At 32.4% G+C, this 19,710-nt stretch overlaps 1 protein-coding gene across 1 annotated transcript in view; it reads right to left on the bottom strand.

Moving 5' to 3' along the window:
• Window positions 1-19,710, bottom strand: part of LOC132744546 (polyamine-transporting ATPase 13A3-like) — a 64,874-nt gene that overhangs the window by 12,859 nt on the left and 32,305 nt on the right. The window contains exons 16-23 of the mRNA XM_060733297.1: window positions 19,512-19,619; window positions 18,621-18,777; window positions 17,820-17,940; window positions 16,962-17,086; window positions 15,877-16,058; window positions 11,352-11,390; window positions 4,475-4,519; window positions 170-351 (exon numbers count right to left, since the gene is read on the bottom strand). Of these exons, the coding sequence (XP_060589280.1) occupies window positions 170-351; window positions 4,475-4,519; window positions 11,352-11,390; window positions 15,877-16,058; window positions 16,962-17,086; window positions 17,820-17,940; window positions 18,621-18,777; window positions 19,512-19,619 (959 nt within the window). The remainder of the gene's footprint in view (window positions 1-169; window positions 352-4,474; window positions 4,520-11,351; window positions 11,391-15,876; window positions 16,059-16,961; window positions 17,087-17,819; window positions 17,941-18,620; window positions 18,778-19,511; window positions 19,620-19,710) is intronic.

The following is a 19,710-nucleotide window of genomic DNA, read 5'->3' as shown; positions in this document are numbered from 1 at the left end:
GCATTAGATAAGCAGAGTATACAAAAGCAACAATTTGAAAACTACTATTTAACAATGCATGAAAAAGTTATCACGATGTCAAGGGGCAAGTGCTTTGAAGGCAGTGAATTTAACGACTCAGCCACAGACTAAGTCCCCTAAAACAAGGCTATGTGTTAATTTACTTTACCCTAATTCCTGCTGTTTTTGTATAAGCTGGCATTTCTGGTCAGGTAACATACGAGCGAATATTGTTCCCTGTACACATATCTTTGGTAACAGATCGGGAAAATATTTCTCTATGACGGAAAATGATTTCCCTGATACAGCAAGATGTGTCTGCACTTCATCTATCTGAACCCGAGAAGTCACCTAAAAAAAAACATAACAATAATAAGTTAATAACCAATTAACACAATTGTTACAAGCTAAATTTAGACAAGTTTGTCTATATATTTTTCAATTTTGCTGCATTTTTTATACCATTTTTCTGAGCAAAAATAGCATTTTCACAGACTACGTATTAAAATTCTGAATTATGTGCTGAAAAGTCACCTGAAAAAAAAAATGTTTATCATACACAATAATAACATGTTAATAACAGTACTGAGGTGACAAAATAGTAATGCAAAACTGTAGATAAATATTCAACTTTATTCAAAACTCATCTTTCAAATTGAAATAGTTCTCATTTCCATTTTAAGATGGTTACTGTAAATATATTGCTTCTTAAAAATATCTTTGACAAAATAGTTTTAAAAAATCAATAACAAATGCTGCATCTTAATTCATGTTTGTTTGTTTGTTTGTTTTGGGTTTTACGTCACATCAACACAGTGTAGGTCATATCGCGACGTTCCAGCTTTACTGGTGGAGGAAGACCTCAGGTGCATTATTTCAGACACAAACGGGCAACTGAGTAGAACCACCGACGTTCTGTAAGCTAGCTGGATAGCTTCCTCACATGAAAGAATCCAAAGTCCCTGTCGGGATTCGAACCCACAGCGGTGAGGGGCAAGTGATTTGAAGTCAACGACCTTAACCACTCGGCCACGGACGCCCCCTGAATTCATGTAATATATACAGTAAACATAATTATATAACCGGTATAACAATATTTGAGCAGTGCCATGACAAAAACAACAGAGTGCATTTGTGACCAGCATGGATCCAGACCAGCCTGCACATCCACGCAGTCTGATCAGGATCCATGCTGTTCACTAACAAACCATATTACAAGTAGAGAAACAGATATAGTAAACATCATGGATCCTGATCAGTCAGCACAGATGTGCAGTCTGCAGTCACAAACGCACTTTGTTGGTTTTGTCACGATGCAGCTCATTTGATTCCAAGTCATAATATCAACCTCAGTGTGAAAAGTGAAAATATTTTGTCTTTAATCTTTTACCAGACTTGTCCAGCTTTCATATTGGACTAGTCCATTATACAAATTGAGGTATCAATATCAAATAAATCTTACAGCCATGGCTAATATATGAGTACATGTATGTATTTCATTCATTAATAATGAATGTTGATTGATATAATGATAATAATACATGTGTGTGTATTAGTAATGTATTGAGAGTTAATTTATGGCAAGTGCTTTAAACATACAAACTAACAACACAACTCATAAAACAGTGCACTCAAAACTATGCAATAACTTCATCAATCCATGAATTTTTCCAAATCAATACGTTTTTTAACCCAGAGACATTCTAGAGAAGGCCGGGAGAAGTCAAATTTGTAAAATCCACAACAGTGAAGAACACCAAAAGAATACTGACAGAAAAATACCATAATATTACTCTCAGGAACAAGATTCGCACCAAACAGTATTTACCGCTCAATTTACAGAGAGAAAATAACACCCTATCTTAGCCAGTAAACATGCAGTTAGTACAGAAACTTGAGAAAGTTTTGTGAGAGACAGACTCTGAACAAAAGAAATTGACAAAGGATGTCTTATTGAACAATTCATTTATTAAAGACTCCTAGTAAGTCCTTGGATTCTTTAATTGCTGGCAACAAATAGGCTTTGATTAATTTAACCCTTAACACAATAAATGTCTAACATCAATCTTTCAATCTGGACGAGGTCATTCATAACTTTCAGAGACAATTTTGATATGGACTGACTGAACAGTGTGAACCATTCTGACTGTGATAATCAGATCCTGAACTACTCTGGTTGCATTTGGTAGCTTCAGTTGCTGCCAACAGAGTAGCTAAGTTTATAGTCAGCAAGCCAACTTGATGTTTCTAATTTTAAATTGTTCACTGAGAATTTTTGTTTGGTTTTACAAAATACAGTGACATTATCCAGACAAGAATTACCTCTGAGCCAACAGAACATTAATCCAGGCAAACCTGCATATGTAATACAGTATTTATAACTGAATCCACCTACAATTCCTGGAAAACATAACCCTTCAGTTTTTATGTTACATGTATTTGTTTAAACTTGATTGTGAATAAAGCATGTAACATACTAGTAATATAATCACTCTTATGTCTGCTATCTGGAGAACTCGACGTTACTGGTGTAATATAAGGAAACATGGTTGCGACTACAGGAGGATTTAAACCTACTATTGCTCAGTAATAAGGCATATATTACTGGTGTTTATTATAAGGAGACATGGTTGTGACCAGATGAAGATTTTAAACTATTGTCACTCGGTTATGAGACACTAGGTTGCCAATTAAATGTACTTTATTGAGCATTAAAATAACTAACTTTGTCTTTAAATATTTTATATTCCAGATTAAAAGAACTTAATAAACTGTCCAAAACACTTCAAATAGAGGCAAGTTTGAAGAGTATTAGTAACGTTGAAAATCATCATAAATTTGAAATTTTAGAAAAGGAGTACAACTACATTGTGATCAAGATCTCTCTCACTGAGACTCTCTCTGTTTAAATACTGAATAAAGCAAGAGTTCAAAAACTCTTACGAACAATTTTTAAAGCAGAAAACTCAAACAAGATGTGGACAATATTATAACAAATATTTTTAGTACTAAACATTTATGCAGCAATACAGAAGTTAGATTGCAATTTGTTAATGCTTGATTATATAATTTATTGCCATTATATAATATATAAAATAGTATTAAAGTATGGTGTAAGAATATTATTATAACAAAGAAATGCTCTCCTTATTTGGAGGAAGAGTAATAACAAAAGATTTACTGGTTATAACAGCATAGTGCTCATAATATTGGGTAAAAGAAAATGTAAGAAAGTTCCTCCTGACTGCATTAATCAAGGTGGATATCTAGATAGAATAACTAATTTTAAGGTTGAAATCTGTACAGAATCATCATCAATTCAAGGTGAATATCTGGATAAAATTGCCAATTTTAGGTGGATATCTGTATAGAATCACTAATTTTAAGGTGGATTTATGGACAGAATTGCCAATTTAAGTTGGATTCTCGGATAGAATCACCAACTCAAGGTTGATATCTGGATAGAATCACTGGCAAATTGTTGTCCTAGTCAGAAATATTTTAGCATTCCAGGTGGTTATTGAAGGGCAAATAATTGAGATGGTCAACAAATTGTACAGGATTTTTAAAGATGCTCAACTAACTGCTATTTTAATAAGCAAATACATTTTGACTTAACATTCACAGGAGTCTTATCATGCTGTTGTTGTTGTTATTTTCATTGAAAATATTTATTCTGTATGGTCAAATAATCCCTCGAGCATTTCAATTAGGATACAGACAGAAATATTAGATAATAAGTCTAATTAATATGTTCATTATGAACAAAATAAGCCAGAGGTAAGAAGCTTTCTACTTCACACCGTGAGTTATGTCCCCTTCTGCAAACAGAAAGCAACCAGTCCAGTTTTAATGAATGTTCAATTGTTAGATAATTATAAAAGTACCATTAACATTTAAACATGTTCAAAAGGAGTAATTTTATTATCTCAAGTGTAAAAAATATCAAAAAATATTTACAGCACTGATTTAAATTGCAGCAAAAGCTCATTAGGAATGTTCAAAAAACAAATTGCTTATTTTGTGGCTTAATTTGCATTTTCCTAGCTTCATTTACATATCTTTAACCTAATTTGCATATTCATCACATGAATTGCATATGCATAAGGTTATTTCAGCATGCATAAGGGTCATTTGAATGGTAATTTGCCATCATGTAATGAATACTTCATAATTAAAATTTTGAAAATATAATTATGGAACATCATCAGATTTCTGAATGACAAATCTTTTTATCTTTTATAAATTAGAAGAAAGAAATATGAAAAAGTAAGCTCCACCCACCCAACCTCTCAACTCTCACTCCAACCCCTCCCCCAACCACAAACAAACAACAAAAACAGAAAGAAGAAAAAAATCAGAAAAAAGAAAACCAGAGAAACTTGAATAACTTCAAAGAACACTCAGCGAGATTTGAGTATAACCAGACTGGTTGTATCTGTTGCAACTAGAGAACAACAAACATAGAACAAACCTGTTTTGCTGCATGGTATTTATAACCCTTAAAATCTGTTGAGAACTGTAAACCAACATTGTAACATTAGCAACAATTTATTATCATACATGAAAATACAGTATTATAACAAACCACATGGTAATTTTACATTTTCATTTAATAATATAAGGGTCATTATTACAAGAGCATTTTTTAATATGGGTTATGCTGAAATTAAGGTTCTCGATTTGCACAAGACAAGCAAAGGCCAACCTTCACCTGAGGCCTTTCATCCACAAAAGTCTATTTTGATGCATGTCCCAAATCAAATTACTCTTAAAATGACCCTTCTAATATTAAAGCAACACATGTTTTATTTATATATTCAAAAGCAGACTCAGGTACTGAAATAAGTAAAGATAATGTTATATACCAAATTTGTAGGACAGAAAATTAATGTATGTAATGCAGATTGTTTTTTTTGCAGTTGCAATGTATGTGTTATTACTTCATACCATATGTGTTCTTTACTTCATATCATAAGTCACGGTTCTAAGCTTACTTCATACCCAGCTTGAACATACACGTTATCAGCTTTTGCCACCAATATAGAGCCACGCAACTTTTTTACCACATCCATGCAGTCTTGCCAGACTGTCACCAACTTCAAATTTTCAGTTTTGGATCTCCAAAAAAGATCATGGACAGTTCCAAACATGGGAGCTGGACAACTCCATTTAAGAAATTCAGAATGTTCAGAATTAAAAAAATAACACACTCACTATAAAAATAATCTTGTAATGCTAATAAAATTATTGCCCCAATATTCAATTTGTAATTCAACCCATAGCGTTTTGAATTTAAGTCAATTAGATTTTGTAAGCCTTAAATTGATAGATCCCTACTCTGGACCATTTATTTGAATAACAATAATTTAACCACAAAAATTGACATGTGCTCTTGTGTTAACAAATAGGTTGTGGTGAAATTGTTATTCAGATAATTAGAAAGGTCAGGGAATTTATGAATTTAGAACAGTTCATTTAAAGTTTTAGGTGAATTCTCTTTTGAAATACAATTATTGAGCTCAATAAGCCTATTGGTAATCAGACAGTGTGAATGTGTAGGCTGACCTGGCTCTATACTGATGACAATTTGAGGTTAAACAATTTTGGTTCCAGCAGAGTTTAGTGCACAACAATTATAATTGAAATAACATATCCAATAGTTAATACCTCACTTAGTGGCATTCAGTATATTAGACCTTCAAATAAACAATCAATTTAACAAAAGGTTTAGAACATCTAAACAATTTCACAAAAGACACTCATTTCCACAATACACTATTTTACATGGTCTCTTTTGTGTAACTAATTGTAAATTCAAGTTTGCTGAAAATCTACCTTTCCAAGATGTAAAAAAAGTAAACATACAAAGTAAGAAATTGGACATTCTTGAACGAAATATTCTGTTACATGACATATATAAAAACAAATCACAACCAAATAGAGCATTTAAAGCTTTAACATGTTGAGTAATTTTAATATAAATCCTTTAATAACTTTTCTACAGTATCGCATTTAAGTGATATATATATCTTAATATATTTACAGTTAAGTTAGAGAAAAAGCATAATGATAACATAAAGAATCAAACAAAATGAATACCTTCATCAGAGTAACTACAGTTTCACAAAATTATAACATAAAAGTAATAAAAAAAATTGAAAACCTTCCACTGATTACAATTTCACAAATTTGTAACATAAAAGAAAGAAACAGATTGGAATGATAAAGGTTAACTAGATTTCAAAATCTTAACACAGAAGGCATGCAAGTGTATGCTCTACGGACAAAAATAGCTTGACGAAAAATTTTCGCAATTTTTATAAAAACATACTCAAATTTTGTCTTTTTTCAATAAAATTTTGTCTTTTTTTCAAATTTTTTTTGTCTTCTTAATAAAAATTTGTCTTAAACATTAAATATCTTACATAAACAACAATTAAACTGTATTAATTTGGAATCAACTACCGATTTTGATGATATTGGCATCAAAGGGCAAAAACAATCATCAAAATTGATAAGATTTTTGATAATGAAGTTGTCAAATAAAAGGGAGGTAACTCACTTAAACTGTTAAATGTATCAGGCACTAAACAATGACATAATGACTAAAAATAACAGTAAGGGAGACAACTAAAAGAACTGGATATCTACATATTTCACACTACATAATGATATATAATAATATTATTAAGGTAGATATGCAGATTTGTTATACCATTGCCAGAACTTGGAAAATTAAAGTAAACAGAAATAAAAAGTTTTGCCTAGAACCTCTACTAAGGGAATAATTTACATATAGTTCATTTCTACAAAACACAGGTTTTAAATAATGGATCACAAACAGGAGATATTAAATCATTTATTTATCTATCTATCTATGAAATTAAAAAAAATTCACAATGGATATAGTAGACTGGCAATTTAAAAAAAAAATAACATCTGCATAGAAACCAGAATGAGATGAGCTAAAAATAGATTTGTCACCTGCAGAAACCAAAAAGTGAAGAATAGAAGCTGACCCCAAGGTTATAAAACCTTTTCCTTAGTTCAAGCTTCAATCTCAGGATTTCCATTGATCAATTCACATTCTGTGCCCTGTTTCTGACCAATCAAATACCTGAGATCTTAGTTTGAGATTAGAATATTTCTTTATAACCTGGCTCCCAGGCCAGCCTGCACACTTATGCAATCTGATGAGACTTTAGTCTTAGTGTCTCACTTTTTATTTTTTCTATGTATCCCTTAAATTGATAATGGAAAGTTCCATAAATGGTAACTGGACAAATCCATTTAAACTTGATAAGGGTTAATTATATACTGACTTCTATTTAGGCAGTATCTAACAAAGCATTATCCCAACATGTTTGAACTTGAATTAATTCTAAGCAAGCACTCCAAAGTTAACAGTAATGCAAATAATGATTTAGAAAACAGAATAAAAACGAAGAAAACTGCATTAAGTAATTACTGTTATTACTTATAAAGTAATCACTGTATCAAACTAGAATAGCAAAGTCTACTGTATACATGTACATGAACTTTTTTTTATAATAAATCCCACAAGTTTTTTTTTATCCCACAGCAATATTTGACATCTTTAGAGATAGGATGCCTTCACTGACACATTTATAATCTGACCATTACTGCAAATTCATTATTTTTCACAGGGACACTCAATTTTCATGGTTTTAAGATCAAAGATCTGTTGTTCATTGAATAGGACAAAATAAAGTTTTATGCAATTAATCCAGCATGACAATATTAATGCCATGTCCTTATCAATTGGGCAATATCAAATATATGTCATTAATCAGATAAGACAATATCATGGATAAGGCATTTATCCAGTAGGACAATATCAAGAATACGTCATAATTATACCAAGAAGGATTCAAGGCTATGTAATACACCAGTAGGACAATATAAAGGCTATGTTATTCAACAAATAGAATAATTATCATATAGCATACACCAAGTAGGACAATATCAAGGATATTCCATACATATATGTACAGAAGACAACATAAAGGCTATGTCATTCATCCTGTAGGACAATATCAAGGATATGCCTTTAATCCAGTAGGACAATATCAAGGATATGCCATTAGTCCAGTAGGACAACATCAAGGATATGCCACACATATATGTACAGTAACACAACATAAAGGCCATGTCATTCATCCAATAAGATAATATCAAGGATTTACTGATTCATCTGATATACCATATGACAATCATTAAACCAATTGGACAATTATCAAAGACATGTGGTACAAAATTAAGGATATACCTAATACACACATAAAGTAATATCAAGGATAATATTATGTCATTTACACATTTAAAGGACAGGGGGATATCAAGAACATGCCTCTCCAGTATGATTTTCTAACAAAATCTCTATCAAGGATACAAAAAGTTGAATACATTTGGTTTGCACAATTTAAATTATGATCTAGGTATCAGAAACTTAGAGAGAACTAGAAATGTGTCATCATGCCACGGATGCCCCCGCATGCAGCCAAAATTTCAGATGGTGCATTAATTATTTTTTTCATTTTAAGTTCAAAGCCCTTAAAACTTTTCAATGTTAACACAAACCATTTCCATACAATGTTCAAGGCACTGAAATTATTCAGTCTTAACCTTTTAGAAATAGCATATTGCATATTTGCAGCCAAAATAATGGCTAAAAGAATGAGTGGTGAAACTGAAAGTTCAAAATTTTTCCAACATTCAGGAAAGATAAGTTTGTCTAAAATCATTGAACCATGACCATATTCAAACTTAAACTGCTTATTCCTAAGATGTATCTATATTATTTTCAAAGTGAAAGAGACAAACTCTGCCAAAAAATCATCAAACCATGACCAAATTCCAACTTGACCTGCCCATTCCTTTGACATATCCATATGTCAAATTAAAGTTGAATATGTGACACTGTTGGGTAGATAATGAACAGAAACTGTAAATTTCATATTATTTTCAAAGTGAAAGGGGCATTACTCTGCCAAAAATCATTGAACCATGACCAAATTTGAACTTGACCTGAGCATTCCAAAAACATATCCATATGTCAAATTTGAGTTGAATGTGTTGTACCATTGGGAAGATAATAAACGGAAACTGAAAATTTCATATTACTTTCAAAGTGAAAGGGGCATAACTCTGCCAAAAATCATTGAACCATGACCAAATTTGAAGTTGACCTGAGCATTCCAAAAACATTTCCATATGTCAAATTTGAGTTGAATGTGTTGTACCATTGGGAAGATAATAAACGGAAACTGAAAATTTCATATTACTTTCAAAGTGAAAGGGGCATAACTCTGCCAAAAATCATTGAACCATGACCAAATTTGAACTTGACCTGCGCATTCCTTTGACGCATCCATATGTCACGTTTGAGTTGAATGTGTTGTACCTTGAGGGAGATAATGAATGGAAACTGAAAATTTCATATTATTTTCAAAGTAAAAGGGGCATAACTCTGCCAAAAATCATCGAACCATGACCAAATTCGAACTTGACCTGTATTTTTTCATGACATATCAATATGTCAAGTTTGAGTTGATTGTGTTGTACCATTGGGGAGATAATGAACGGAAACTGAAAATTTCATATTTTTTTCAAAGTAAAAGGGGCATAACTCTGCCAAAAATCATTGAACCATAACCAAATTCGAACTTGACCTGTATTTTCTTATGACATATCCATATGTCAAGTTTGAATTGAATGTGTCCAACCGTTCTTAAGATAATGAACGGAAACTGAAATTTCATATTATTTTTAAAGTAAAAGGGGCATAACTCTGCCAAAAATCATCGAACCATGACCAAATTCGAACTTGACCTGTATTTTCTCATGACATATCCATATGTCAAATTTGAGTTGAATATGCCCAACCGTTCTTAAGATAATGAACGGAAACTGATGATGACGGAATGACAGAATGACGGAAGGACGGAAGGACGGAAGGACGGAAGGACGGAAGGACGGAAGGACGGAAGGACGGAATGACGGAACAGGGTAACACTATATGCCCCGGCCATTACATGGCGGGGGCATAAAAAATAGGTGGTTTCTAATAAAGATAACTTAGTAATGTGTCATTATAAAACAGGCATTCTATCTCATGATAATGTCATCACCTTTGGTTTTATTGGTAAGTCCTGTATGTTATAAAAGAGACATAGACAGTAAAAGGAAAGCATGAAGTTGTTAAGGAGTACAAAACTCAAAAGTAGAAAACATAGCTATAATTTCTACATGCCAATTGTGATCTGATTTTTCCTTTTTATCCTCTCATGTGCAATTTTATATCCCTTTCCCTGTTTGACCTCCCCCCCTTTACCCCTTTCACAATACCACATATTCATGATGAAATGTTATGCATCAATAAACTCATAAAATAAAGCATATTTCACTAGCTATCACGTCTGCAAATAACCACCAAATTACAGACAAAAGAATTCCCTCTAATGTTGGATATAAATCCCTCCCATACTGGATAGGTACATAAACAAATCCCTCCCATACTGGATATTTACATTTACAAATCCCTCCCATATTGGATAGGTACAAAAACAAATCCTTCCATATTGGATAGGTTCATAAACCAATCCCTCCTATATTGGATATTTACATAAACAAATCCTCCCATATTGGATAGGTTCATAAACAAATCCCTCCAATATTGGATAAGTACATAAATAAATCCCTCCAATATTGGATAGGTATATAAACAAATCCCTCCAATATTGGATAAGTACATAAACAAATCCCTCCCATATTGGATAGGTTCATAAACAAATCCCTCCAATATTGGATAAGTACATAAATAAATCCCTCCAATATTGGATAGGTATATAAACAAATCCCTATCATATTGGATAAGTACATAAACAAATCCCTCCCATATTGGATAAGTACATAAGCCAATCCCTCCCATATCAGATAGGTGCATAAACAAATCCTTCCATATTGAATAAATACATAAACAAATCCCTACCATATTGGAAAGACACATAAAAAAATCCTTACCATATTGGATAGGCACATAAACAAATCCTTCCTTTATTGGATTGGAACATAAACAAATTCCTCCCATATTGGATAGGTACATAAACAAATTCTTCCCATATTGGATAGGTACATAAACAAATCCCTCCCATATTTTTGTACACAGTCATATACAGTGATAGCACAACTGTTGTTCACAGTCATATACAGTGACTTAAAAGTTGATAAACCTACTGAAAGAGGCCAATGGACCCTTATATAACACAACTACAAGGAATATCATCAAATCAGAACTGGCATGCAGACAATACAAGTGCGACACTAACCTTCTCATACAAGGAAGATGTTAAAAATGGTGTTGTGTCCTGAAACATTATTCATCTATTATTCATTTGCTCTTATTATCTTATTATTAATCCTTGATTATCTTATACATGTAATAAATTTCACCAAAGGAGCATGGCATTTTATCAATAATTATCCCAATAGTTCAATTAGCTATCATAGACCATAGTTATACAGACAACAAACTGGCAGAAGTTTTTTCCTGCTCTTTAATGATTTGAGACTGAAATAAGCGGCCACTGACTGCGTCAAAAAAGTGGTTGCCTAAATGCAGAGTATTTCGAACATGATATTTGAGAATGATTTCAATTTGGGATGTTCAGAATATGTGCTACTTAAGGTAGGTGGCCTATATAAAAAGGTAGTGTAAATGAGCCGTATATCTTGTTTTTATACACATTTTTTTTATTTTATGTGTAACAGATGTATGAAAGGTAATTTAACAGTGTGGCTAATTATTGATAAATTATCAGGTCCCTTTGGCTCTATACACATTACAATGCATTATTTCAGTACATGTATATTATACAGTTATTGTATGATTGCCCGGTCAATATTGCAGTGTATTGACCTGGACATTGTGATATTCACCAAGGACAAAATAAGTTTATATTATCTTAATACACAGCTTCCATGGCTTCTGTTTATATTATCATTAATGAAATAATTTCTTTTTTCTTTCACAAAGTAATGCTACGGTTTTATACATAACTTATATACATTTTTTAAGACAATAATTGGCTGTGAATAAAATCATGCCTACTAACATGCCCAACTGATATCCGACTATGCTCTTATAATACAGTTCTACCAGCGGCCAAAACTTTTTATTTTGATACTGAAATCCTAACTGTCACCGTTCATTCAAAATTCGACAATCCCAAATGCTTAAAATCATCAAGACCTCTACATGAATCTCTGAATTATATTTTGGAATTTTATTTGTTCTTTTTTGCTAGCTGAAAAAAAAGACCCATGAAAATAAACATGTACATGAAAATCTCCCCACACAGTAACTCAATAAGGCTTACAAATTTCTTGTATAATGTCACATAATTAGTAGCACAAAATAACAGCAAAAAGAATATACACATGGCTAGAAAATATCAGTAAGAATCGTTAGAATTAATTAAGAAATGGAAGTAAAAGAGAAGAAGTATGTAAGTAATATTATCACATACCCCTACCGATTTTGTAACTGCACAAGATTTACGTTTGAACTCGCGCTAAATGTTACACTACAGGCGGATCAATGAAAAACTGCTTTTTATGTACTATAAACAGTCTTTTTTGGGGGGTATGTGATTAATAGAATATTATATTCGTGTAGATTCACTATTAAATTTATTGAACTTGTTGAGTAAAATACTATCATGCTTGCAGAATGTAATTTTAATCATCATGTCCAATAAGTTAAGTATCAATTTACCTACACTAATTCAGTATACACTATTTCTAAAATGCTGCTGACTTGTAGAACAAACTTGCCCTTCTTTAACCTTGTTACTGCTGTAATCTATAAACCTTTCACTTGTAGAAAACTTATTATTAAATTCATTAGCTTATTAGTAAATTAATTAGCCTTTACCACAAGTGTACAGCCTGGCCAAGCCCTATGATGTTGGTAGTACTAAATTTTGTATATTTATATCAAAAGCTCTTAAATTTTGAATTGATCTATTACACAAATTCAGCAGAGTTAACAACCCTCTTGTCTGTTTCTGTTACACAATTGTCAGCAGTTAAAAGGTTAAACAAATTGCACAAAGAAACGATTTCATAAATTTAGTGTTGGTAGACCTACTTCTCTAACAGACCAAATCAGCTTATCCGTTATCTACTTACATGTGGGTACAAGAAAATCATTATATATGAATCCAAATTAAAAACAACGGTTATATTTCAAATGGTATACCTAGGGAGAAAACATTTTCTATTGTTATTTTTTCTGATTTAATAATGAACTGTTTTTGCTTCTTTACATGCATCGTTAAAAGCAAAGACAAACTGATAATCACAGAATTGAGAAAAGAAATGTAGCAGACAATAACATGGAAAAGGAAGAAATTTTTTTTAATTTTTCTTCAAAAAGGTAAGATAATAAAGAAATTTCCAACCATGTACTAATATATGTCAGGTAACAAAATATAGGGCAAGAACATGTAAGCAAGGAAGCAGATGAAATTTCAATAGACTTCTCTCCGGAATTAAGAATATTTTGGGTTTTTCTCAGCTAATCTGAGGGTGCAAACAAACTTTTATAGTTATAGCTTCGAGAATAAGCACAACAAGTTGACTAATCTATTGTGACCTGTAGGGCACCATGAAAGTATAATTGTAAAAGTTTGTACCAGGAAATTAGCTTGGAAAAACCCACATTTATCGAGTTCCGGATAACATCTATTTTAAAGGTAGATTTACAGCATTTCCTTCGAAACTAATCATACCTATCAAAACATTATCTAGCATATTGTTTATTGTATAGATAATATTATAATCAACAGAAAAAAGCAGGGAAACAAAAGCTGTAAATACATCTAATAACATGCATGTAATATATAAGATAACGCAAAAGTGGTCACAGGCATTTTGTACCTTAACCTGCTGAACTTGTCTAATGGACTTTACCTACATTGAATTCAGAATAGTCTATTTAAAGTTTAAAGGGATTTACATTTTAAAAATACCTAAGCTGAGCTACCAGCAGTATAGAACCTGGTCAGACACTATCAGATGTGTAGGCTGGCCTGGCTCTATACTGGTAGCAAAGACTAATCACTTTCAGTTCCAGCAGGTTAAAGGTTAAGGAAAAATAAAAGGGAACAGTGAACCAGACAATGGGTGTTTTGTTGTTAATAGCAAGTCAAAAAAACATGTAAACAATAGCACTGCACTTGATGTTAACACATTCAAAGTTAAAAAGGGGCATAAATCCAAAAACATTGCTTTAAGAATTATGAACTAAGCCTAACAATGCACCTTGTCATGATAAGCAAGTATTCAAAGTTTCATATTGATAACTTTAAAAATGTTTTGAAAAAAATTATAACATAAATAATATCCAGTTCAAGGCAATAGTGTTACATAAATGTTAACAAGTCCATGCATTTGTGTGATAAGAATGATAGACAGTCCAGGCAAGTGTCACATGAATGATAACCAGTCCTGGTAGCTTGTTACCTGAGTGATAACTAGTCAAGGCAACTTGTTACCCAAGTAATAGCCAGTCAAGGCATCTCTTTATCCAAGTGATAACCAGTCAAGGCAACTTGTGACTTAAGTTTAAACCCGTCAAAGCAACATGTTACCTGAGTGATAACCAGTCAAGGCAACTTGTTACCCAAGTAATAGCCAGTCAAGGCATCTTGTTACCCAAGTGATAACCAGTCAAGGCAACTTGTTACTCAAGTTTAAACCCGTCAAAGCAACATGTTACCTGAGTGATAACCAGTCAAGGCAACTTGTTACCCAAGTAATAGCCAGTCAAGGCATCTTGTTACCCAAGTGATAACCAGTCAAGGCAACTTGTTACTTAAGTTTAAACCTGTCAAAGCAACATGTTACCTGAGTGATGACCAGTCAAGTCATCTTGTTACTGGAGTGATAACCAGTCAAGGCAACTAGTTATCTGAGTGATAACCAGTCAAAGCAACTTGTTACTTACGTTAAAACATGTCTAGGCAACTTGTTATCCAAGTGATAACCAGTCAAAGCAAGTCAAGTCAACATAATTAAAAGACAGAAAACCAGTCCAGGCAAAAGGTTGTATAATTTAAAGCTTTAATATTTATGCCAAAAGAATCATGGGTATCAGCATGCATGCAAACATAAATTTGTGTAAAGCATGTTTAATTCAAACATTCATTCTAAGATCTTGACATGCTTTTTCTTGAATATGCTATTTTTTCCCAATTCCAACAATTCAATGTCCCACATTGATTCAAATGGCTTACTTCATCTACCATTTCATTTTTTTTAAATCCTAAGCCCCTCAAAAATAAAATTAGCTGCAACTTGTTTATGTTTTGCGAGATTCTATTAATTTTTACTATTTATTGTAAATTAAGGATATATCTGGGCCACATTAACAGCCAATGTCTTTCTACATATGGAAATGATAACAAAATTGGGAACCTATCATAAGACATTCACTATCAGATAATGATTACCATAACTTTTTTTTTCCTTTTTTTTTTTATTTTTTTTTTATTTTTAAAGCTGTATATGCCTTATAATATGAGAAATCTTTACAACTATCATTAGTTTGAAAGTTTCCAATGTTCTGTCAATTGAGAAAAAGCCTATATTAAGCCTCTATATCAAGCATAAATAAAATCACTGCAAAGCAATATCTTTCATTTCTCAACTTTTGTTTCCCCATTAAAAAATGTGATCAATTTCAATTTATGATTCCGGTACATTTTTTTTTCCTCTAATCTATCAGTGAATAATTAAAAATAAGTAAAAATTTCATAAATAGTTTTCTGGAGTGTAGTTATAACTCACCTCACTATCATAATCGGATGTCTCCGGACTTTCCTCTACATTCATTTCTGATAGTTCCCATTCAATTCTCGCCTGATCATTGCTGCTCTCTGGTTTATGCGCATCGACTATCACAACACGGTCCCTGGATCCAACCATCCCACAGTTACGTGCTACACTTACTGCTGTGGTGATCATATCACCTGCGTAAAATAAAACTCATGTTTGATGTCAATTATATTTGAAACAATGTATGCGGAGTAACTCATTTTGGACTAAGGTTTGGCAATCAGGTATAAAAAGCTGGAAAATGATATTTTAACATAGTGGCTTGCTTATGTCACAACTTTTACCTATTTTTTGCAGGTATAAAACTCAAATTGAAACAAAAAGTTTTCCTACGTTAAACAGCGTGGACAGTCAAGTGCATTAATTACACAAATTATGCACAGCATAAAAAAGAAATGCTCACACATCATCTACATATATATTGGCCTCGGTGATCTTATTACTACTTATTTGAATGCCAACCATGCATTTTTCTAGAAAAACACTCTCAAAATTGATATCCCTTTCCAAATCATATTTAAAATCAAATCAGCTTTCTGAATCAAATCATAGAGCTTTCCGAATCAAATCAAAACAGCTTACCAAATCAAATCATATCAGCTTTCCAAATAAAATAATATGAGCTTTCCAAATCATATATCAGCTTTCCAAATCAAATCACATCAGCATTTCAAATCATATCAGCTTTCCAAATCAAATCAGCTTTTCCAAATCATACCACCTTTCCAAATCATATAAGCTTTCCAAATCAGACCAGGTTTTCACATCATATTAGGTTTCCAAATCATATCAGTTTTCCAAATCATATCAGCTTTCCGAATCATATCAGCTTTTCAAATCACATCAGCATTTCAAATCATATTAGCTTTCCAAATCGTATTAGCTTTCCAACTCATATCAGCTTTCCAAATCATAGTCATATATTAGCTTTCGAATCAAATCAGCTTTTCAAATCATACAAGCTAATATCATGACAACAAATTGCTGGAATAACTTACTGGCTGCATAAAAAAAGATTTTACTTTAAAAAGACTAACCAGTAATCATGACACATCTGAGGTTGGCAGCAAGCAAAGTTTTTATCACAGGTTTAGTTTCCTTCTTTAGTTTATTCTGCATCACAATCAGGCCTAGAAATGTCATATCACATTCTACTTTGTCCCTGTAAATAGAAATTACATGTTATAGTATATAGGTACCTAGGCCAGGCCTTTAAAGCAGCACGCTTCAAGATTCATGCCAATTTTCATGAAAACATCATGCTAAATTATCTAAATGGACATGTCTATCTTTCAATATTGACAATACCATTCATCATTTTAGGGGAAATTTTCAAATACCCGGTAAGTATTAACTGAATTGCAAACAGTGCAGACCATGATCAGATGGCTCAGATGCTGGCTGATCTTTGTCTGCATTGGTCGCATGGGGAGATTCAGTCGCTGCAAGCAGGCTAAAGGTTAAAAGTTAACTATTGTGAAGGTAACAAAGAAAGGTACTTACAACCCATGTAAATACCAATACAGGTTAAAATATGCAAAAATAGACCTTCTTGTGTTAGTCATGCCTATTGTCCCTTTAAAATATGAACCTTATGATACATTATAGTTTGTCCCTATAAATAGAAATGCCATGTCACGTGGTACTGGTATATTGTCCCTTAAAATGTTACATTTTACTAATACTTTGTCCCTCTAAACAGAAATGCCACAGCATATTTTACACCATGAATAATAGGATATTGAACTTTCTTCCTGTAACAAGAATCACTTTCTAATTTGTACCAATATAATCACACAATTACTATTATCACATTTTGTCCTTGTACAAAATTACAGTCACATAAAATAATACTTAGTCATTCGTTTTTGAAAAGAAACATCATTTTCACTTACCTAGGGATTCTTTGGGCCTGATGCCAGGTAATTTTGGGATCCAAAGACCGTGAAGCAAGTCCTATAACTCTGAGACCTTGAACAGCATACTGTCTTAGCACCCCATCAATGTCTTCAGGAACTGTAGATATATTATATCAAGGATTAACTATTGTAAGAGTATCTCAAAAGATTAAAATATTTCAACAATCAAGAGCCATAACTCAAACAGTTAAACTCTTAGCAGCTGTTTACCTAAACAGAGGGTTTGACACTGATACAGAAAAAATGACAGGGGAATCGTTGGTTTGAGCACTTCAACTGTCATGATCATGTTTTTATATAACACAAGTAGTGAGTACTGGTGAATTCCAGAAAGCAGACTCTAGAATAGTTCAAATTTGCTTCAAACTTTCATCAGAATCAAACTAAAATAAAAATATTATATAGAATATATTTTACTTTGATAAAGTAAAAAGCTAGGAGCTTATAAACACACCCTCCAATCTGTTCCTGGAACCATCATGTACTGAGCAATGAGTGTAAAATTTCTTGCTCACAGGAACAAGGCCTCGGCCCAGACAGGTTTTTAACCCAAACAGCTTGAGACTCTTTGATTACTAGATGGACATATTGAAAATAAACTCTCACTGGTTGCCTGGTTACACACTAAACAAATAATTAAACATTCACCAGTTCTTGGAACACAGTAAAAATGGGTAGAAACTCAACCGTATCTAAATCACACATTATACAGATGGTTAAACATTCACCGGTTGCCTAGATACACACAATAAAGAGATGGTTAAACAATGCACTCACCAGTGTCTTGGTTACATAGCATACAGATTGTCTCCACTGCTCCTTTACAATATACATCCATGTGACTCTTGCCTAATGTCCGTGTTATAACACTCATACGCTTTAAACTTGACGAAAATGTAAACTGACGCACAATTCCAACTTCAAACTGTGTGGCCTATATAATAAAGGTGAGAATAGTTCTTTAATTTGTTGATGGTTTGTTTTTTTTTACCTTATTTTCATACCCATTGATAATTTAAGCTATAGGCGATTCAAAAGAAAATGTGCAGAGAATCCTTGAAGAATTTAATTAATCAGTTTTCAAATAAAATGAGGTGACTATGGACAAAATTCTGACACTGCCATGCTTCAGATGCAGGGTTTAATTGAGCCTTTCCACTTTTCCTCCCAAGTTCCATGGTGGAAAAGAGGAAAATGTACATTCCGCATACGATATACTGGACATAAATTCTTTTAAAATCCTAAAATCACGAAACAGGTCACTTAGGGTCTAGGATTTTTTCAAGGAGTAAGGGTTATTTAATGTTAGCAAAAAAATTGAGAATGGAAGAGCTCTGCAACTACAACAATACAATTCATCAGGATAGCACACAATGCTGTTTATCATATATATTTTCTTTATTATAAAATGAATAAAAAAAAACTGAATTTGTTTTCTATTTTCTTCATTTTGAATAGATTATGCACCAGATTGATTATTGACATGTTGTGTAACTTAAGGCGTATGAAAAGAAACATGTCAACACACATTTATTATATAATAAATGGATAGAAATAGAAAATGTAAAATACATAAAAAGTGATCCCTATACTTGTACTTAAACAGATGCAAATGTCGGTTATTTCATCAGAGGACATTTATAATAAATTATATAATAGGAGACTTACATCGCCTAAATCTTCATCTGGCATAAAAGTGTCTTTTGTAGCTGGACGTACCACAGTCGGCATGATTGTATCAAACTTACTAGTGTCTCTACCAGGCTCTTCTAGACTCTGTAAATAAACATACAAATCCTAGTCCTTAACATTTAAAAGACATAGAATCCCAGTGCAATAAAGCCCATACCCATGAGTTCAAGGAACA

Source organism: Ruditapes philippinarum, unplaced genomic scaffold (assembly GCF_026571515.1).
Source record: "Ruditapes philippinarum isolate M1 unplaced genomic scaffold, ASM2657151v2 ctg8989_1_1_1_1, whole genome shotgun sequence".
NCBI classification, from domain to species: Eukaryota; Metazoa; Mollusca; class Bivalvia; order Venerida; family Veneridae; genus Ruditapes; species Ruditapes philippinarum.
This window is presented reverse-complemented; position numbering and strand designations above follow the sequence as displayed.